The 23,087-nt window shown below is 43.1% G+C and overlaps 1 protein-coding gene across 8 annotated transcripts in view; it reads right to left on the bottom strand.

Annotated features, from left to right (window-relative positions):
* The window catches only part of DNM2 (dynamin 2), a 60,957-nt gene that overhangs the window by 12,951 nt on the left and 24,919 nt on the right, over positions 1 to 23,087 (bottom strand). For 4 of the 8 annotated variants that reach the window (XM_081844989.1, XM_081844990.1, XM_081844986.1 and 1 more), the window contains exons 9-14: positions 22,984 to 23,051; positions 21,690 to 21,828; positions 18,055 to 18,141; positions 17,666 to 17,736; positions 13,031 to 13,094; positions 6,256 to 6,369 (exon numbers count right to left, since the gene is read on the bottom strand). In XM_081844989.1, coding sequence (XP_081701115.1) covers positions 6,256 to 6,369; positions 13,031 to 13,094; positions 17,666 to 17,736; positions 18,055 to 18,141; positions 21,690 to 21,828; positions 22,984 to 23,051 — 543 coding nt within the window. Of the gene's footprint in view, positions 1 to 6,255; positions 6,370 to 12,365; positions 12,378 to 13,030; positions 13,095 to 17,665; positions 17,737 to 18,054; positions 18,142 to 19,061; positions 19,201 to 21,689; positions 21,829 to 22,983; positions 23,052 to 23,087 lie in introns of all 8 variants that reach the window. The other 4 variants (XM_081844984.1, XM_081844985.1, XM_081844988.1 and 1 more) reach the window with 4 other exon arrangements.

Here is a 23,087-nt window from a genome sequence, read left to right as displayed (position 1 = left end):
GGGCCTGCCGGTTGTCACCTTCCAGACAAGAACTCTCCCAGAGAGGCTTCTCACCCAGTAAATGGTTTGCCAGTGATTTGGAAGAGGTTTTTTAAAATTTTATTATTATTTTTGTTTGCTCAACCTATTTTACTTTTTATTTTAGGGAAACAGCCTCTGCTTGTGCAGCACCCCTGTTGAAGGTAATATCTGCCTGCAGCCTTGCTTGGAAGTTAAATGAGATATGGGTCTGGCTAGCTTTGAGGCGTGGGTGGCTGTGGACTGTGAGCACAAAAGAATATCTTGGCAGGGGAACAAAACGGCTCAAGAAATACATGTCTGTTTTGTACTGCAGTAGTTCAACTGATCCTGCTGCCGCCAGGTATTCAAAAGCACCAAGTTCTACCAGGCAAGCGGTCTTTAAAACTTGAAATATTCTCCCCAAGGGTAGGATGCACTAGCAGAAAAGAACAAAATTGCAGGGGTGGAAGTACTGACTTGCTTCCAAACAAGAATCCATTTCTAAAGACTGCATGTACACTAGTTGCAGTTAAACAAAAGCTAAGTATGGGCACCAAAACAAAAGACCGCCACACTTCTCCCTGTAATGTCTGCCTTAAGATGCAGCCAGCTCTACACAAACTCATGAGGTTTATTGTTCTCAAGGAAAGATGGGGGGGGGGAGGGTTTAATCCAAACACATCAACTTTTGCTGAGATTTGCTGAATGTAGCTGAACTCACGGTTGGCTGTTTTAAATATATAGCTTGCCTGTCAGTGATCAGTGCTCACATTGGCATTCTTTAAGATCACTGACAAAAGAGAGCCAAAGCAAACCTTGTATTAAAAAAGTGTATTAAAAATGCTTTATAGTTAAAATGTGTAAATGAATTCTTTCATATTTTTAAGTGGCAATACCACAATAGGTTCCACTGATCAACCTTCATTCCAGAAGACGCACCGCTGAATATTATCGATGTCACACCTAAGCAGTCAGACTATTAATTAATTTTCCAGGATTGAGAAACCTCTGGTTTGAAAAGAAAAGTTGAGATGTTTACAAATTCACTCATGCATCAAAACACACAGAAATTCTAAGTTAAGGTGTCCACCTTAACTTCTGCGCCACGTAAGCTGTAAATATGTCCCACTCTCACACTTATTGTGCTAGCTCATGACTTATCTTCCATGCACCCCACACTTTCCTTTGGTTTTTCAGCCCCAGTCTTTTCCTCTGCAGCTCAAGGGAACACCAAAGCTCATGATACCATGGGGGCCATGGCCACTAAACTGCACAAAACCACCTGCATTCCCTATAAGTATTCATTTCAGTTCCAGGAAATTGTCTATGTTAGTTGTGATGGGCTGCATGTCACAGAACGGGGTGGGGTGGGTGTGACACAAGACACCAGGATGACAGAAGAGTCTCCTAACGAATCACTGGTCAGTCCCCAGGGCAATCTGCAGGCAAAGAAGTGCCCACCTGGCAGACTAAGGCTTCTCTTCCCAGAAAGAGAACAAAAAGCATAGCCATATCTCAGGATCCAATGGGATGATGGGGCAGAAGGCTCTAGAGGCAATCAGAGAAAGGAGAATGTGGGTTGCTGCCAACCTGAGTGGAGCAACAGCCACAAGAGAGACCCAGAGTGGGGAAAATAAGTATGGGTCAGCAAAATAAGTCTAACATACACATATCATGCCAGAGATTCCAATTAGTTCACATGCCTATTCCTGACACGGCATGCCGCAATGCAAGGGAAACAGCCCGTGCCCTTGTTTCTCGCAGAACAACAGCTTATGCCCTGTTGCAGAGCACACCACCAGAGTTCTGGGCCACTGAATGGTGGCAAGGGGGAAGATTGGTACATGTTAGCAGTAAGGTAAAGGTAAAGGTACCCCTGCCCGTACGGGCCAGTCTTGCCAGACTCTGGGGTTGTGCGCCCATCTCACTTAAGAGGCCAGGGGCCAGCGCTGTCCGGAGACACTTCCGGGTCACGTGGCCAGCGTGACATCGCTGCTCTGGTGAGCCAGAGCCGCACACGGAAACGCCGTTTACCTTCCCGCTGGTAAGCGGTCCCTATTTATCTACTTGCACCCGGAGGTGCTTTCGAACTGCTAGGTTGGCAGGCGCTGGGACCGAGCAGCGGGAGCGCACCCCGCCGCAGGGATTCGAACCACCGACCTTTCGATCGGCAAGTCCTAGGCGCTGAGGCTTTAACCCACAGCACCACCTGCGTCCCTACATGTTAGCAGTGGATGGCTGCAAATGGGAGGGGTGGGGTCACAAGGGAGATGAAGAACACATGGAGGGGGACCTAAAATTGGGTGAAGTAGGCTATTGGGACAAATATCTGTATCACGAGAAGGCACACAAGCCAGCAAGCAAAAGGGGAAGGTTAAGCTCCACTTGTTGCTTTTACTTTTGGTTAAACATGCATAAGATTTGCAAATATTTCCTTAAGCTTTAGAGCACAGAGGCTGGCAGTCAGAATTAAAAGTTTAGCGCTTCCAAACACGGACATACCACTGAGCCCATCTCCACTGCTGCCCCAATCTGCAGAAGAAGAAGAAAAGGATTGGGGCTGAAAGACCAAAGGGAAGTGGGTGAAAGCACAACACTGTATGTGAGACTGTAGAATATGTTCGCTATTTACACGGCACAGAAGATAAGGCGAGTGCTCTAACTTCGAATTTCCAAGCAATGACACAGAAGGTCTAAGAAAATCCCCACACAACAAATAAACAAATACATTTTCAGGCAAGCTCCTTCCGTCTTAATAAGGGGGTAGTTATCTGTTTCTTTCATGCCTCCAGAGTCTGCATTTCTCCAGCTAGGTACTCAGAAGGGCAGCTATGTTGGATGTTGCAGTACATTTGCTGATAGTTGAAGCTGACACGAAGTTTGAAAAAATTACAGAATGATAATTTGGGCTTCTATGTCCCCAGCTGAAGCAAGCAATCTAGCAGGGAATTTCCAAACTACAAAGGCTCATGTATGCACCAAGAGCAGGACGTGAACCGTTTAAAAGCAAATCAGAGAGTTCAGTAGTTAGGAAAAGGAAAACAAACCACCAAGGCAGATAGACTGGGTGGGGGGGGGGGACTCCTGTTTAACCAAATTGCCAAAGGCAATAAAATTTTAAAGCTGCCACATCAGTGGTTATCTACAATAACCAAGATGCAGAAGAAAAAGCAAAAACATAGCTACCTAGCAATTTTTTAAAATATCAGCCTTTGTTTAACTGCACTACTCTGTTCTAGAGGATTTGGAGAGAAGTAGCCATGTCTATTGTAGCAAGAAGAAAGAACAAAGTGCTCTTTGTCCATTTCTTCTCAGGTAGAGGCTAAGTCGCTGCCTGTATTTTTCTACATTTCATTTCCATCTCACCTCCCTGTATAGAATTCCCTTAAATCATATATGTAACTCAATATAACACTTCAAGCATCTGATGATGTGAACTGTAGCTCATAAAAGCATATACCATAAATGTTTTACGCTTTAGAGTGCAACAAGATACTTCTTCATCTCAGGCCACAGAAGGTGGAAAGAGGGTCCAGCAAGATGCTGCCAGAGAGTTGTTTACAAAGGTGATATAATTGCAGTCCAAGATTCCTTGAACTCAAACAACATGCCTCCCATGGTATATAGATCCCACAACCCCAATACAGTCGTACTGCAGAAGTCGAATAGAATCAGTTCCGGAAGTCCGTTTGACTTCCAAAAACGTGGCTTCTGATTGGTTACAGGAAGCTCCTGCAGCCAATCAGAAGCCACAGAAGCCCCGCCGGACGTTTGGCTTCCAAAAGAAAGTTTGAAAACCAGAACACTCACTTCCGGTTTTTGATCGTTCAGGAGCTGGAACATTCCACTCCCAAGGTGTTTGGGAGCTGAGGTACGACTGTATTTGCATCAACCTGGCCTACTAAATTGACTTCCACCAGAGCCTGCAATGTCACTTACCTGACTCTGGGTCCAACTGCACACAAGAAGTACCTGACAGTGCCCTAATTATGGGATGCTCTCTCCCTACAAGCTTGCCTGGTGCACTCATTGTTTATATTAAGTAAAATGGAAGGTCTGTCATCAAGATATGCAAGGAATATGTAGATGTAGAGTTTAAATATTGAAAAGACCTGGCATGGAGATGGAGTGCACATGATTATCCCTGCCAGCAAAGACCAGCCCACCCAGTGTCAGGGATGGAAGGCAGGCTTTACTGAGGCTTCCAAGATTTCCCAAATTGCAACTATTTTGCTTTCTGTAATATGACACTAGGGAAAGGTAAGAGATGCACTCGGGGATACCTTTGGAATATGGGATGGCACCTACTCTCTACTCGAGTCATCTCCCGTTCATAAAGCATAATTCCAATTTGCAACACCCAGTGTTGAGTTTTGTTTCCAAGAAACCAAACTGTGAGGCACACACAACTGGGGGGGGGGGCAAGGATGGGGGGAGCAGTGCATCTCAACGTGCATACATATGTATCTGAAACAGGAAGTGGTATGGGCTTTTCTGAGTGAAGTGACTCCCTTCCCTCTTTTGCTTCTTTAATGACAAATGAACAGCCTCCATTCTGAATTGAGTGTTTCTTCCTGTTTGTGCCCGCTTCCATGGCTCAAATGGGTAGGCAACCTTGTTTTTATTTGCAAAAGCACTCTGCATGTTTAGCAACTCAAATAATTTACTAGCGGAGGTGGTTTTGTGACTGACATATGGGCCAGACAACCAGCACTGTGCAAATCCACCTTCTGCTGAAAACCAGGAAGTTTTCCCCAAGCTTGAATGCATCCCTTCTTCCTTACTTGGGATCTAGCATTGGTAGAAAGAAACAGAAAGGAAAGCATTCCCAGAATCTGAGTCTGGAGGATGGTAGATGGAAAAGCAACAAAAAAATATACTGCCTCCCACTGCCCCCAAAGCTAAGAAAGATGAAGTTAGGCTTGCCATACGTCAGGAATTTTGGGGTCTTCCTAAGAAAAGTTCAACAACTTTGCGAGTGTCAGGAATTTTACTTTTTGAAATATGGCAACCCTAGATGAAGGAAATAGTCATGAAATGCACAACCTCTTTCCCTGCACCAAAACTAAGCAGGGACAAAGGGAGGCAAAGCATTCCTTCCTGTAGTCTGTGGCACTCCAGTCTGGGTAGGGAATTCCAGAGAAAGCGTATCCAGTTGCCACTTCTTACAAAACAAGGCTCTTCAGCCACTAAAGAGCTATGTGGGAGGACAAACTGGCAGTAGAACCACGAGAAAAAAGGATAACTTGCTAGAGATTCTCCCTTCTGCACATGTCATAACACAGAAGCCAGTCCTATATGGAATCTGGTTGTGATAAACTTGGAGCCAAGACTCCTGGAACTTATTGCCAGCTTCAAGGAAGACACTTCCCTGTTTCAAAATTGGTTCTCCTAACAGATAGGAAACAAATGTTGTCATGTGGATCACTCCTCTTTAAGAGTTCTAGCCAGCCAGTCATATCCTCTTTCACAATGCTGTACTACATTTCAACCACCCACATTCCCCAGTCAATTGGTATTCGCTGGCCACTGAACATGCTAAGTCCTCATTGGGCTGGGGAACCCCCACCCCCGGTTTCTTCCTGAATACTTTTTTTTATATATATGCTTCTAACTTTGGAATTTCCCCAAGCCTGCTGATATCTTCCCACTGAGTGCCCTTTCGGCAACATAACTCACATACACCAGATTAATGATAATGTAATGATCATCAGTTTAATTAATTTAATAATCATCACTTAATGATAACTTCATTTTCATCAGTCTCCCCCTATTCAGCCAACCTTTGCCCTGAGCTCAGTGGAGAAGGTAAAAGGAGGTGAAAGGAAAGTTAGCAGAGTTGGGAAGGGGAAGAGGGCAGAGGAGGCAAATGGACAGGTGGGAAGGAAGGGACAGGAGCGGAAAGGGAAGGACAAGATATTTTCCTCCTCACCACCATTACAATGCATTGCAGCTTCTTCTTTGTCTCTGTGATCACACCCTCGATATATTATCGTGGTCCACACAAACCCTTGCCCACAGTAGCTCATGCCATAAACATGGACTGCTGCAAGGCACTTTGCTGTCAGGTTGATAACAGAACAAGGCTTGTGCACGTGGGGAGTCATGGCATGCTTGCTGGTAAGTGGGCAGTTTTAGAGGTGTAGACAATACCCCATATTTCCATGTGTGTGATTTCAAGGACTCAATCTGAGTATCTACAACGCCACCCAGGTGACTTCTCACTGCGACAATATCGCATGCATAATTACCCACCTCTTCATCCTTGTACCAAGACAAACTTTCCGCCGTCAGGACGAACCAATACTCCTTGGAGCCACCTTTCATGATGCTAATGTTGTTGATAGTCAGCCAGCCTCGCCGGATGACCTGGAGGAAATCAAGGAGTAGGTGAGGAAGGAAGAACAGGTTACAGGCTATCTTGGGGAAGGTAAGATGGATGGGATTGCTTTATGTTCAAGAGATTTGGTGCAATGGCTTAAGATTCTAGCCCTCGTGGCAATCAGCAGGGGAGGAAAGGCCTGCTTCCAAAGTTAGCAGCTTGGAGGGCCCAGTGGAGGATGATGGGGTCTGAAGATTGCCACCTACAGCATTACTGTTACACGTGGACTTTGATTGCCTCTGAAATAGCAGCCTGGCTCATGATTGCAAAATTCCACCGTGTGATCAATGTTAAGCAATGAACCATTCTCACCAATATGCAACCCTAAAGCACCCATTGACACTTAGTGTACCCAAAATTAAATCTAGAGAATGCTAGATACAAGTGATAAACCTGTAAAGCAGAATTTTAAACATGCCATGACTAGTGCTCTGCAGCAGCAGGTAAAATCAGGAAAGGAACTCTGTGTAGCAGTCCAATACTCACTGACAGATGAACAGGTATTGCCAGAAATAAAAACAGGACAGGAGCTCCTTCTCTTTACAGCAAAAACATTGCTTATAGATGTCTATGAGGTCCCTCATAAATATATAAGGCTATAGTACATGGCAGTGAAACTCATCGAACCCCATGAAAAGATGCAGGCAGGAGCCAGAGTACGTTGGTGGCAACCCTCAGGTATCCATGTCTGCAACTTACAAAGCAGCTGCAGATCTAGTGAAACTTAATAGGATGAAAAAGGAGTCTCCTGAACAAAGCTACACTGATTTGTGCAGGCCACAACTCTGCTTACAGCTAGTTGTTTCCAACCACTTTTACTCCTATTTGCAAACAACCACTCAGTTACTCACTTCGTCTTGCATTTCACACTAATGACACACTCTCAGTTTGCCTGAAGGGGCAGCTCCCCACCTGATGAAGTCACACCAGTCTCACAGGTGACTCCACCAGAGCTACAAGCAAAATGTTTTGGAGCTAGTTCTTTGCTACAGCCTGGCTAACCAAAAAGTCACAAAATGAAAATGTAAATGAGGTTAAGGGTTGAAATGGCAGTACTGATGCTCGTCTGCCTCTTGGTGGGATAATTTGTCCTCAAGACATTTGGCTCAAGGATGACGACATTCCCTTATCCTGAAGGAAGCTCCAAGGCTTGGCTTTTCCAATTGGACAACAACAAAAAATGTTTATGTTATTTAGTTACATTTGCATCCTATCCTCTCTCTAAAGTAGTGGTTTTCATTTAGTGTTGCAGGGAGTTCTGGAGTTTTTCAGAAGCTTTCCCTGATGAAAAGTGATGAACAGTGGCAGTCAAACTACTTTGAAAGGCAGCTTGCCCATCACTTCCAGTCTTTCCTGCAATGGACAGCCAGACAAAGCATGCTTCAATAGCAACGAGGAAACCTAACAGGCCTATGATCTCTGTGCAAACACATAGCTAGGTGTCTACTAGTAGATCTGAACCATTTACGGTACATCAGCAGTTTTCTGATTTCCAGTAGTTTTCACTATAATAAACAACAAACTTTTAGAAGACATCTGAAGGCAGCCATGTATAGGAAAGTTTTTAATGTTTGATGACTTACTGTGTTTTCATTTGTTGGAAGCCACCCAGCATTTTAATATAATCATCATCAACAACAACTATAGTAAGCAAAACTGCAAGTAAAGTATCATTGGCATGGCTGGAAATCTCTCTCAGCCTCTGTGTTCTTTTACCTAGAGCTGTTTTAACTGGCTTTAATACTATATTTTTACATTGCTGTGATCTGCACTGGGACCTTAAAGGGAAGGGGATGTAAGAAATCAAATAAATAATAATACAACATACATGTATTAACTGGTTGCTTTTAAATAAGTCTTTGTGCAGCTCTGCTAGGACAGTATTAGAGTAGTGTGTCAGAACCCCTGATCTGTTGTAACTCAGAGGCAGACAATGCAAGCTGTCCCAGTGAATGACTCACAGGGTGTAGTAGACAATTTGCTTCACCCACTGAGTCACTATTATGTATCAAACTCCAACAGCTCACTAGCTGCTACTCTGAACCTGAGCTCTGATTGGCAGACTACTGGGTTTCAGTAAAAAAATAAGAGTAGATCCCACAAGCCCACCCTTGCCTAGTATGTACCCTAGAATCTTCCATAGCACACTGGATCTCCTCAGACAAATGATGTAGAAAGGGTGCCCTGGAGAAAGGAAGTCTGAAAACCACTGCTCTGAAGAGCTCAGAATAAAAGTATCCTGCAAACTGATTAAGTCAATACTTGCCCAAAGAGTACCATATTTTAAACAGTTGTGTTAACTTGAGTGAGTACTTCCACATTGGAATGTACTAGTCTAGCCACCATGCCACGCTAGGAATTCTAATTGCCTGGCACAAGCCAAAAGCAACACCCAGCGTTGCCTGTGAGGCATCCCAAAATCTGCCCAACAATCAAATCCCCAATGCTGGAAGGATTTTAGCCCTTCCACTGAATATGTTGGTGCCAAGTCATTGAGCTCATTATAAATTTACTGGAATAAAAGCCAGCAAAGCAATTGGCGAGCCAGTCCTAGGTCCGGGATCTAGCCCCCTGTTCAGCCCTAAGTTTCTACACCTCTGTTCACTAAGAATGGCCAGGATCAATTCACTTCATAGGGCTTGCAAAGTATTAAGGATGAACCACTTGCCCTCAGAACTATGCTTTGAACATCTGAGTAGCTGTGTACATTTAAGCAAAGAATGATCATTTACAGCCAAGTAACTGGACAGAACCGCTCTTAATTTTTTATGTAGATTTTTTATGGTGGGTGATGGGCTGCTGAGAATATCCTGCAAGACTCACCAAGCCTGCAATAACCTTGAGCACGGTAGATAGTCCAACAAGCTGCTTTAATTTAAACCCAACACAAATGAGTTTTACTTTTTCTCTCTGCTAGGATGAAAAGTATCTCTTTAGGATACCTGATCAACACCCCACCTCCTGTGTGGGCCTTTGGAGGAAAGACACAGCAACAAATACACTCTGCTCTGTCATTTATTCGTTTTTATGTCTGAACTATACTTTTCCTTTCAGAAGGAAAGGAAAACAGCAAAACATGTAAAACGTTTTCTACCCAAGTTAGTACCACCATAAATATTAGTAATGAGCAGACTGGAAAGGAAGTAGTCTATATGTTAAATCATTTAAATATAGCCAGGCTAAAGTATACTTTGGAGAAAGAGAGCAAACCTAATGGTGATGATTCAACTGTTAGATACGAAAGCTACAGATGTTAGAGGCAGGATTGCTGAGCAGCTCTGGAAAGGGACAGAGAATTTGGCTTGGCCTGTGCTTAAGCTTTCAAAACCAGCACTGAAAAAGCATGAGGGCAAAGAAATACATATCAACCAGGCATCCTCATCTTTTCAGACCTGCTCAGCTTCTTGCTAACATAAATACCAAGGTGGCAGACACACAGAAGGAGCGGAGCACTGGTGGGCATGGGCTGTTGCAAACTATATTTTAATTCAAATTAACTTGGCAGAGGAATGGAAGGTGTTGTCAAATCCAGACATAGGAAAGGGAGTCAGGTCAGATTTCCTCTCTGTGAAGCATTTCTCTTAATTAAAAAGATTCAGGATCAGAAGTCAGTCACATTTTAAATACAAATAGCTTTTAAAAGAATGGAGGCAAAGAGTGGCCAGAAGGCAGAAGAGAAGGAGACCTTGAGACAGATGTGGAAGAAGAAAACAAAGAGCCCGAAAAAGACACACAGGGCTGTAACTGAGTTCGAGGAGCCCAGTCACGGGGCAACAGCCCAAGGGAAGCCAATTCTGCTGCCAACTTGAGAAAAGAGACTTGTATAAATTGGTGTTTTTAAAGAGCTATGTTGGGTTAGAGGATAAGTTGGGGGCAAAAAGTGTGCAGCAGGGCAAGTTTTGGGCAGTATGGACCAAAAAAAATGTTCCTGGAATCAATCTCCTTATTCTTTAGCCTGCTATTTTACCACCACCACCACCCAGACAGGCCTACAAGAAGCTGAGGAAAGAACAACATAATGTTCATTTAAAGCTCCAAACTGCCTCTCAAACGCAGGAGGATGAGTTCGATCCAAAGTGTTGCCTGAAAAGTAAGTTTCACCTTCTACTTTTAGTAAAATCAAACACAGCCCAGCCAGTCAGATCTCCACCTTCCTTTTACTGAAGCACAAACCACATTTTCAAAGCCAGGGATTGAAGATTGGGAATTGAAGACGAGGGATTGCATTGGAATTGGAGACATGGCAAATATGCAGACCCTCAGGGGGTATTATGGCAGTGTTTCTCAAACTCTTGCTAGGTTTGCCAAATTAAAATTTGGAGTGTAAGAGTAAGAAAGAACTGCCTTCAAAGGAGCCCATCTAGAATGAGTTACTGTTCACAGGTTGCTTCCTGGTCAGAAACTGTAGCTCATGCAAGCACATGGGCAGCATTCTCCATGGAAGGTTGATTTGAGTTCATATGAACCTCTAATTACTTTCAGCAAACTATTTGAGAATACTGCTCTGAGGTCTGCAGTTATCCTTAGGATATCATGAAAATGGATGCGTCAGCACTTTCAGACTCTTTGAAACACAGGATATAATGATGAGAACTGACAGGATGCCTGGGATTCCAGGGGAATGCTACGCCACTGATTTTAAACTCTCTCAGCATTCTAGTCCACTGGATCAGAATATGGAATTGAGAGGAGATTCCTTGCCCAGTAGAAATAGCACTTGAATAGGAACCTCCCACACCTCCAATCTGAGCAAAGTTAACACATATGCATCAAAGCTAGCATATGTGTCACATATGTACAATAGTATATAGTGCAATATTCTTGCACCAAGTACATGTGAAAATTATTTCCAGGACAGAATGAGAGGAGGAGCACCTCTGCATCTGTTTTATTAAGAATTGTTCTTCTCACTTACATCCAAAAGTTTCTGGCGATTCCATTTTCTTGTAGAGTAAGCAATGTAACCATTTGATTTCCAACTCCAAGATTCCCATCCACAACACATCCTTCAGGGACTATGAGTTCAAAGGGCTGTATCAGTTCGTTTAATCATGGAGCAACCGATCCACCCACATTTCTTAGAATCTAGTGCACTTAAAGGAAAAGCATAGAGCAACACTGGTCTCACCAGACAAGGGAAAGGGCCACATAGTAATGATAGGGCAAACAAATCTCTCTGTGCCTCAATAATTATAGAGAAGGCAGCAGCAGCTGAGATTTTAGATGGAGATATGAACACATCAAGATGAAAACTAACATGGAATACGTTTGTGACAATTGCTGACCAAGATGGGTGTATGGATGTAGAACATGGTACAATACATGATGCTGGCCACTTGAGTCTCACCAGGTAGGAAGAACACAAGGTCTCAAGGGAGAAAATAACCAGGAATGCTAGCAGACAGAGCAGAAGCTCAGAATGCTGCAGTTACCAGTCAAGGTTCACTGGCACCTTTATCCTTCCATTGCGCTCTGTTGGTATGGTGGGTGTCATACCCAAGTCTGGCAGCCTCATGCTTACTTTTATAGCTAAGACTCACAAGTCTCAGTTGCTTGAGTGTCACTGGACTCCAGCTTAGTGGATCTCCCTTCATCTGTATATGTCAGCTTGAAGAAAAGGCGTGAAGATGGGATATTAAATAAGGATGATGTCTCACCTGATTTCTGATCCAAGGGGCTAAAATCAAACCCCCTCGGGCTAAAATGAAGGGTTCAGAAAGCTACTTTTCTACTTACAGTTTCATTCATTGCCCACTTGGTAAGTCCAAGAATTCAACAGTAGCAACTAAATTTAGAAAGATGGTTCCCATGCCTGGATCTCCTGGAATGCCATTTGAAGTTGCTTGCTTTTCTGTACAATTAAGTGCACTTTGTTTGAGGCAAAGAGGCTACACAACTTGGGGACCTTTACTTTTGCTGGGCAAGGAAGTCTCCATCACCAAATTTTACATATCAGTCACTAGCACATTATACAGGTACTTACCAGTATCTCACCCTTTACAGGTTGGCAAAATTAGTGGTGCAGGTAAAATAAGGAAAAGCAGGATGAGGGGACAGAACAGTGAAGAAAATCAAATAATGAGAGTAGAAGGGGAAGGGAGAAGCAGGAAGCACAAAAATGGTTGGAAAAAAGGGAAAGCAGAAAAAAACAGTAAAAGAAAAAAGTTACATGCAATTAATTATAATTGTTCAGTGTTAATGTTCCATTACAGTCTTTCCAAACAAGAATTAACATACGCAGATACATTATATAGAGACTAACTTTATGCACCAATTTTGTTTCCAGTCCTTTGCTCAAGTCTTGCTGCTCAGAAACAAAAGGGACTCAATACTGAAAATGTTCCTTTATCGTTTCATTCTTCTGCCTTGAAGTTTCTCTCTTCTACTTGTGTTCATATTGGCATAGATTTGTGGTCACAACTGAAGGATAAATGATTTATTTTGGTGGAGGCACTGTACTTTCTGCACCTTGTGACCAGCTCCAAGTCATTTTCTGTCTTCAAATGACATAAGGCAAGGGTGGCACTTCTTCTTATAAAACTATGCCATGTTCACAAGCCTGTTCAACTCTGCGCAACTACACAGTGTGCCCAACAGGCTGGACTTAGTATGCTGACACCATGTTCTACTTGCCTAAAGGAAGGAGACATGCATCAGTACCTGATTTGGGATTGCTCTTTTCTTATTTGCTTGGGTGCTCCTTTGCTGTGCACTGCAAGAAAAGAGATGGTTTTACATTAAACATGCCTCCTGGGTGTGGAAAAAAAGGTAAACTTGCATGTTAGATACACAGAATCACCAACACATTCATTCCTGTTCAAGTCAAGCAAAATTAAGAGATGCAGATAAGGAAATGCCAACCCTCGAAGGAGAAAGTTCACCAGCAATGGAGCTGAAGTGATACATGCCATACGACAGATTTTTCCACCACAAAGACACTCTATACATTCACAGTGGTTCTGAAACATCCCACTTCAGATCTAAACCCAAGGGAGACAGGGGCTTGAACCTGTGACTACACACTACAGAGGCAAAAGACTTTAGGGAGGAAGCGGAAGACACTGCCTACTACAGGCCCCAGTGAATCTTTTCTTGAAAGAACCTGCCTTGTAGCATATGGAGAGAACACCCTAGTGTTTCAATCAATGGGATGTTAGACTGTCTTGCAGGATTGTCAATTTTCACAACTAATTAGTGGAATAATTCTGGGGTCCTCTGCTGGCTGGATGCAGCTTGCCTCCTACCAGTTACATGCACATGTACACAGAACATGCACATTTATTATGTGTCCCAAGGCTAGCCACTCATGTTGATATATCTTACTAGCCAACCATTACTATGCTTACCACTATGCCTCTCTCTCCTCCCTAGTTGACTCAGACATGCAAAAGGCTTAGGAAAGGGAAAGGCTATTTCTGGATTGTGCCACCCAGAAAAAGGAAATAATCTCTTCCACTCTTTTGAATTTCTTCTCAAAAGAAATTCCTGCTGTTGCTTACTTTGTCTAATCTGCAGCACAAATGAAATTTCAAGTGAGAGGACCTACACACTACCGGCCACTCTGCTTGCCAGAGGGTGAGGGGAACTTGCCATTGAAGAGCAGATTTATGGGAACACGTCTCCACTGACCACAGTCTTCATAAAGCCCCTTCAACAAGTTCTCCAAAGGGTTAGGCAAGCTACACTCTAGACCTAATAAGGATAAACTCTCACAGGCAGATACGCACCCAGCCACCATGCGCTGCTCAGTGTAACAGCTGGGGAGATTTGGGAGAGGTTTGAGGCATCCAGAGGGAAGAGCAAGGTGAGTCAAAGAGAGAGAGAAACATGAGATGAAGGAAAAAGAAGGAACTGTAAATTAAGTGTGAAAGGATACATAAATAGACTACACACAAATTACACGAGAGGGAGAGAGAGAGAGATGGGGAATGGAAGGAGTATGTGAACAGGACACTATGCCTGAGTTGCTTGCTGGGCTGATGCCAAACAGCATTTCTTAAAATGCATTTAGGGTGTTTCTAAGTCATCCAATAACAGAAGTTCTAGGAGCAGCATTACAAAATAAAAGGGAAATAAGTGGTAAGGGTTCAGGGACCTCCTACTGAGATCATTTGGTCTTGATGTCCTGAAAATTCTGCTTACAGGCCCCTACAAAAAAAAAATCAGGGGTACTTCATATATTACATTTATAAAATGAACTTATCAAAGGTTTTATGCGAAAAGAGAAAAAGTAGTATTTTATCTTACATTCATATTAATGTTACAAATGTGTTTAATACACCTGCTTGAAAGCTGGCAAGTGAGTACAGGTTGTCCTAATTTTTGCACTAAGCATCATATATAGAAGTGTCCATTCTGTGCAGAGGCTGTGGGTGTGCACACTAAAATAAGCTTCTGAATCTTAAAAACAAGCAGGTTTTTTAGCAGCTAGAACTACAGTGGTGAGCTTGAGGAACAGGAAAAGACTGACAAAGGCACCTAGTGGAGATTTCTAGGGATATAGGGGAAAAGGTCTCAATCCCATGATGGCTGTTCCTGTAATGGTGTAGGAAATTATAACCCTAAGGCACAAGGACAGCACACTGAAGAAATTAAATGCCATCCCACATAAATGTAGCCATAACTTTGTGTAACCCTAGGATATTTCTTGGGAGTCACTCATGGAAGCTCTGATCATTTACAAGTACTTCATTAAAGGTATACATAATTTGTGAACGGTATGTGCTATTTTGTTATGAAGGCTGTGAATAGAAAGATGTATAGACAGACCACTATAAAGAAATCAGGAGTCAGCTAGAAGAATGGTACTGGGAAACAGTCAAAGGATACTGGATCCTAGGATTTAGGTAAGCAGTAAGTTCATGACCACCAAAATAGCTTTTTAAGAAACATTGCCACCTCCAAGACAAGTAGAACTATAGGGAGAGACTACTAATCACCTGCAGGTGATATAATCTGCAGGAACATTTTGGTCGTTTCCCTAGTTGGTGAGGCTCATTTGACAACAAAATGGTTGTAAAGTAATGTTCACAATGGTTACTGGCATTTTGATTTGGGATGATTCATTTATTAGACGTAATGCTATCAACACACTTACGTTCTCAACTAGTGGGAAAGTTATGAATGAGAATTTAAGACTAAAATGTATCACTAGGAAGGTCTGATTCTTTGGGAAGCTGGAGTTTATAATTGCTTTAAACAGTATCAATCCAAAGATCCCATATGTTAGAAAGCACATAAACCTGTCAAAACTAGATGCCAACATGTCTAAAGAGTCAAGGAGGCTAGAAAAAGCAAGACACTTCCTTTAAAAACTGGAAGTGTCTGTCCAATCACAGAGGAAAAGGAGGCACAGACTCAGGGAACCAAATGTAAATGTACAATGAGGCAAGCCATGAAGAAACAAGTAAGATCTAATGGAAAAAAGCAGAAGCAGAAAGCTAACTAGAAAGGGTGTGCAACAGCTGGATAAAAATAGTACCGGGGAAAGTCAGGGTAACTGCAGACAACTGATATATATTGTCATCAGTGTTGAAGGGTACCCACCCTTGAGTCCTTATCTAAAGACCTGTATGCATCAGAGGTGACAAGATGAAATTTTTAAAAAAGTAATCACCAGAACCCAAGGGGCTTCTGAATTGGCTGCTGCCTGCTGAAGTTCAGATTGTACTTCTAAGTCAAGTATGTTTTCCACATGGGGAAAAAATATGCATTCCCTTTTGCCATATTTAGATTCTGCAACCATTATTTTTGAATTTGAAAGCCTAAGATAAGATTACTGTAACGTGCTATACCAAGGGACTGCAATTGCTTACTTCAAACTTCATCACAGCAGTGATGGCAGGCACCCTGAAAACAATACATCAGTCCTCCATCATCTTCCATAACTCCCTATGTCCCTCAGAGCACCATGCAAAGTGTTTTTATCCTACAAAGCCCTGGAGCCCTACATGCCTACAAGCAATTCTCCTTTCCTATGTCCCAACACAATTTACAATAGCTCACATGAGGTTACCCTTAATATTATTAGTGCAGAACGTCAGGCTACTCAATACACAGAGGCATCCCCATAGGCTGCATTGTTGCACTTTCCTGGGAGACTTGCCAAATAGTATTTCTGAAGTGGCGTAAGACCTTCCTATTTTGGCTGGCTTTTGCTAGTTAGAAATGTCTTTGTGATAGGGCAGGTTAAAGTCATTGTAAGTGATAAAGATCTAATAATTGTTTTCATTTAACTGGCTTTTTTTTTTTAAAAAAAAAGCACCCAAGTTGCTTGTTCCGAAAATAGGATAGGTCACAAAGGAAAGCCAAAAATAAGTTTTGTCCCTCTCTCTCACACACATATCTCGCTCATTGTTACCTTTTCATCAAGCATTTGAGATTAAAGTTCATGACTAGTTTCAGCTTCTAGTTATTTGATTTCGGTTAACCCAAGTCATGAAATCTGTACTACCAGGCAGTCATCCAATCACAAGATGCTCTCTTCTGCTTGGCCAAAAAAAATTCTCCTCATTTCCTACATCAGCAGTACTATTTGGGCCATATAATGTTTCTCAGTGGCCTGATTCACATGCAATGTTAAACCACAATTAATACAGGAGTGCCCCCCCAACAACAGATTTACATGCAACTGCACCGGAAAATAAATAATTTAATTCAAACCCTGGCGGGAGCTGGAAAATCCTCTTGGCTCATGAGGAAACCCTCCCTGGAGCCCAAAGTCAGTGAGAGCAGAGGAAGGCCCAAAGAGATTGGAGGAACAGCAGGACTTTGTTTACGCTGTTCAGCTTCCCTGCCTAACAGCTGGTGCGAGTGGTAGCACAGAAGCAGGCAATTTCCCGCACATCCTCCAGCCAGCCCCACAGCTTCAATTCTAGTTGTGGATGTTTTGGGATATAGTAATTTTCATAAGGATAGGAGAGAGAGCAGCAGAGAGGGAGCCTGAAGGGTGTTTAGAGGGTGCTCCCCAGTTACGCGATTTTCTCTTACGCACGTGGGGACTCAGAACAGAACCCCTGCTTAAGGGGTGGGGGCAACTCTAGTTAACTATGAATTTCAATGAATGAGCAGTGTACTAATGCATGCTGCTTTGCTTCTTCTCGACTCAATGCTAGGAACAACAAACTACAAGCATTGGCTTGCTATTCACTGAGCAGCGACTTAGAATAGTATGTAACTCCACACTGCCCATTCACATTAGACCGTAGTTAAACATTTAACTGCAGTTTACTGTGACATGCGAGCCAAGCATCTCTTGGTGTTTATTTGGTAGCAGATACTCACTTGGCAAATCCAATGAAGTCTTCGTGGTTAGTGTTGATGTAGGACAGCTCTATGTCAATCAGCAGGAGAATCTGGAGAGAAGACAAAACCAGCTCAGCTGCATGACAACATCATGAGAAAGAGCCCATTTAGTCTACTCTTCTGCACACTGAAGCCTGTGAAAAGGACCTTGCCTTGATTATCTTCTTATGCATAGCCACACAAGAGCTCAGTACTTTCTGCACTGCTATAACAAGCAATTCCAGCTCAATGGAAACCCTGAGAAAGCTGAGCAAAGAAGGGGTTCACTTTGCTGTGACTGTCAGTTGAGAAAGTCATTGTAGATTCTGATTCTGCTATTCTCAGTCAGCCCAGAGGTTATTTGGTGAGTAAACAAAAAACCTGCTCACCTGGTCCTTAGTTTTCCCTTCTCGTTCTCTGATGTATGTCGTAACAATTCTCTCTGTTTCTTCTCGAAGCCTAGGGTAAGAACCAAGCTGAGGACAAGCGGAGAAGATATCAGATCACTGCAGTCTTAAGCATCAATTATAGACACACATATAGAGAGCAGAAGAGAAGAGGCTGGGCTATTTCTCCATTTTACCACTGGGACAGGTCTAAAGCACAAAGTAAGAGGGATTTGGGGTGGGTTTTCTTTTGCCAGTTCAATAAGGATACAAAACGTTTTTCTGGGTGTTTGATGTGCACCCTATGCTCCCCATGGCTTTTGTCTGGGAAACAGCCCAAGACCTCTGTGGAGTTTAGCAGAAGGAACACATGAGACTGGCTTCTTAGTGCCACAGGAAAAAGAATGAGAGCTGCTTTCTTTTTGATTAAATGATAGGCCTACCCACAAGTCACTGTGGAAGGTGGTGATTACATATTACCAATATATTCTTAGAACAGATAAATGCCAGGGCTCTTTTCATGCTTCAGCGCTGAAACAAGCTTCTTTTGGCACAGAGCAGCTGAAAAACGTAGCCTTATATTACAGGAAGTGCTCCTGAGATTTAGCCACTTTTCAAAGCATGTTCGACTACAGCTGCTACGGTCCAAGCAACACCAGTGCAATGTCTCTGTAGGACCCTGCTGTGAAGCCAAACTGGACAATTCAACAGTCTGATGGACATTCCTCAGAGAGGATGCAGCTGCCCCCTCAATTATTAATATTTTTTATATTTTTATAGAATTAAGTGATTTCTACTGAGATGTAAACTGCTTTGAGATTTCTTGAAACATAAAAGCAGTATTCAAATAAAGAAAAAAGAATGGCAGCTGCTGTGGCTCTGGCTCTGTTCAGGCACAGACTGCCCTCACTGAAAGCATTCAAACTTCCTTTTAGCCGGGCACCGCAAGTAGCCATATTCCAGGTGACAGGGAGATGGGGAGGGGAAATAAAAGAGTAGAGACTCATTACCTTCTCTGCACACTTTTTAATGACCATGGCCAGCTCTGAGACCACCAGATCAACACACTTCAAACTGGGCTCTTTGAGCTTTATAATCTGTTTTTTCACTATAGCTTCAAAAGCCATGTCAGGTGTGAAGAGCCCCGTCCTGCACCATGCAGAAAGCGCGAACAGAAAGGAGAGATTCCGAAGAAAAGCAGGAAAATAAAAAAAGTGACAGAGAGGGGAAGAAAGAGATTCAAAAGGTTAGTAATGTGCAAAGGAAAAAGCAGCAGCACTTCCTCAGGAAGATCCTTCTTGCATTGCCAAACTCTTGACAAGGAACTACTCCCTTCCAGGAGCTGAGCTGCTCAGCAGGCTTCAAATTAGCTTCAAGTATTTCTGCAAAGGGACTGTGTCCTGCCTGCCCCTTGCAGTATGAGTGTGCTTGGCAAAGTGGACAAAAACCTGTTTTTTAAATGGCTCCCCAAGACTTAAAAAACAGGTCATGCTTGCTTCTTACTGTGCCCCGTTTGATTCTAGAGTATGAATGGCTAATCTATGGCAAGGATGCCGCAAGTAATTTGCTGCACTCCTAAAGTGAGGCAGAAAGGCCTCAGGGTCAGGCTGTGTCAAGTCAGGTATGCCCTGCCCACCTCTAGTGCTACTCTGCAGCCTCCTCGCCACCATGTTTGACTACAATCAAAACTCTCTCAGGCATGGGTTTGGGGGACTACAGAACGACAGAACACAACTGGAGTGATCCCAGTTGTGGCAAACTTGGCAAAAAGGTTGGCTACCATTGCGCTAGAGTCTTCCATGTTCCAAAACAGTACTTGGCAGGCATCTGTTAGCAGATGGAAGGAGGGAGAAGAGCTGTATACTTACAGTATTTGGTGATGGTTGCTATTTTAAAATTAACACGTTATTGACCTTGCAACCTGATATAATTAGCACTTCTACTGAAGCTTTGAGCCTAAGATGCTAGAATTCCACACTGTGACTGTTGTAGTCAACTTGTGCCTGGAATGGGAATACTAGGAATGGGGCTCACATGAATCAATGTTCCTCCATACATAAAAACAGTATCTCTACTAACGTGTCAGGAAAACTGAAAGCCTAGCACCCCTCTCTCTAACATGCTACTTCTCTATAAGGGGAAAATGTTCTGTAATAAGGAGCATTCCATCATCTGAAGTGGTACAGTCAACAAAGACTGGTCATATCCATAAGAATGAGGCCTGCCCCAGCAACAGATAGGTAGCCGTGTTGGTCTGCCATGGTCAAAACAAAATAAAAAAAATCCTTCCAGTAGCACCTTAAAGACCAACTGAGTTAGTTCTAGGTATGAGCTTTCGTGTGCATGCACACTTCTTCAGATACACTGAAACAGAAGTCACCGGACCTTTCTATATAGTGAGAAGGCCTGCCCCAGCAGTCAGCATTTAACCTTTCATTTCTGATTCACTGGCTCATTTCGCCTGCAAGGAATGGTATTTCCCCTGGCAAGTGACCCTCAGGTCTTGAAAAACCTGGATTTAGAGTCAATCCTCTCATGATGGTGTCCAAAATTGCTCCGTTTCACAGTTCTGCCACTTCCCTGCCCCCAGCTTCATCAGTTGCTGTTCAGACTGGGAGCACTTCTTTGGGGAATGACTCCTGTACAAAATCCTTTGGAATCTGAATTCAAGAAAGCTGCCCAAACTCTACTCAGATACCTTGTGGGCCAGAAGACAGATGCAGATCCTGCTGCATCAGGATAGTCGGGATTTGAAGGACCTTGGAGAGCAAGTGCTGGCTTCTTCACATAACAACAAAAGCACACAACTCCTTTGTCAGAAATGGACCCGGAGTCCTACAGCATACACCACTGTAACAAGCAAGCAATGTAAACCGCTCTTAAGAGCAGCACTTTTGCTACTCTGCTGAAGATCAAAGTTCTTGTCCAGAGGGCACACAATTAGGCAGCATGATCCTGGAGCCTCAGTTTGTACACCCTGCTGTCGATTTCAGCAAATTAAGCAGGGGAGAAGCTAGCTCTTTGGCAGGTCAGTTTTTCAATATGCATGTAGATGGGACAACCACACTGAAACAGTGAAATGAATTCCCAAGAGATGGCCTTTAGACTGGAAATGGTTCATTATGCCAATCAGTGCATTTGAAGCTAATTTGCCCAAACAGCAGCATGACCTTCTAACAGTCATGACTTTGCAAAAAACCTGAGGGAGCGGTTTAAATGGCAGATCAAGAAGCCATGCACTTAGAGAAGGGCCAAGATCCAAGAAGAATCTACCCACAGACCTAGCCAACCTCCAGAGAGCTAACAGCAGCTTCTATTTGCAGGCAGAGGATAAAAGCAGGAGAAGCTTAAAGCACAGACCAATCCTGCTTGCAGTGAGCCACAATTTCAAGACTGCAATCTGGACCATGTTGTAAGACAGTTTAACATTTTTGTAAAAGCCTATGAAACTTGATAGTCTCCCCTGCAGAGTAAACCCCAATCCCATCTTAACACCAGCCAATTAGGATTTTAGAAGATGCTTGTAGCTCTTCCTGGAGGTTGTGTTAGGCAAGTTGAGCAGATTAGAACAGTGCAGTTTTGGCAGGTTTTCCAAGCCCACTCAGTAAGGGCTAGGCTGCCTCCAGCTAGTTCAATACCTTACTGGTACACTGTCTAAATGTATTGATTAACTCCTGAATAACCAGGTCGACACATTTCAGACAAGGCTCTTTCAGCTTCACCAACTGTTTTTTCACAATGGCCTCAAATGCCAAGTCTGGTGTGAACAGCCCCGTCCTAGTCATCCACACGCAGGAGAAAGGAAGGCAAGACATGGCAGAGAAGAAAAACAAGGAGGGGGAAGAGAACAGGTTTAAAGACTGTCAACATTCTAGAACACAATTCCCTCCCGCAACTATTAAAACCTTCCACTGCATCCAGCCCTCTCCCATTTAAATAATAAAGTTCAAAAGGTAGAATAAGGGCATCAGAAAATGAAAAAAATGTTGATAAGACAAAAGAGGGGAATGAACGCTAGTCTTTGCTACAGAAAGACAGTTTTGCAAACTGAATTCTAAACTGTAGGTGTTTACAGAGGGTTTCTTCTTTCTAAGAAGCTTTGTATTCTAGATCAAAATATGAGACAGGAGGCAGATAGGCAAGAAAGGAAATCGTGAGGATATGGGTTTTAGGGAAAATAACACCCCCCCCCCCAGATAATAATTAAGAAACCAAGGGCCTTGACAAGAAAAAGGATAGAATAAAAACTGGCCAGGGCAAAGACATTACAGATAAAGGATAGTGGGAGGGGGAAGGAGATAAACAGAAGTTGATTACACTTGAAGCAATGGATCTTGAGTGCTATTGCCCCAAAAGGATAGTGTCTAAATGGAACTGTTCATTCCTCAACAGAACTACAGAAACTCCTGGCCTATACATCCTATCCTGAGCCCATTTCATATGGGCATTAAAAGCCTTTGGTCCTAACAAGAGTTCAAGTTTGTCTCCCATTGCTGCATCTATAAACAAAATGAAATAAAGGGTGCTGAAACTGGAGGAGAGGGGAAGAAAAAGCCACCAATCAGAAATGCTGTGCTGTTTTGTCTGACAGATGAGCTGTGCTAGAAGTATTTGCAAATGGATGTATAGCCCTGGACTTTCTCTTTCATTGCCTCTCACTCAAATTCCTCCAAGCAGAGGAAGGGTCCTCCCTTTAGGCTTGGTAAAGTACCAGGCACAGTGACAGGGTGATGATCATTCTGTTTCCTTTCATCTTCCCGGTGACATTCTTCGTTTTGACTTGGGCAGAATGGGAACCACCATCAGTAGAAGGCATCTCAGACCAAATACCAGCTTGCCTTAGCATTCCAGATAGTTATCATTACATACAGTTTATCAGTGGAGAACAAGATAACACTACTGCATTGAATCAGCTACTGTTCCTATACTTGCCTTACACCATGGATGTTTTTGATTGCATAGCTGATTTCTCGTCTCAAATCCTTCTCATCAAACTCCATCTAGAAGACAAAAAGCCCCCAATGCTAAAGCTGGTA

Source organism: Podarcis erhardii (assembly GCF_964252035.2).
Source record: "Podarcis erhardii genome assembly, chromosome: 17".
Lineage (NCBI taxonomy): Eukaryota > Metazoa > Chordata > Lepidosauria > Squamata > Lacertidae > Podarcis > Podarcis erhardii.
The sequence above is the reverse complement of the archived record's forward strand: the minus strand, read 5'-3'. Positions and strand labels throughout refer to the sequence as shown.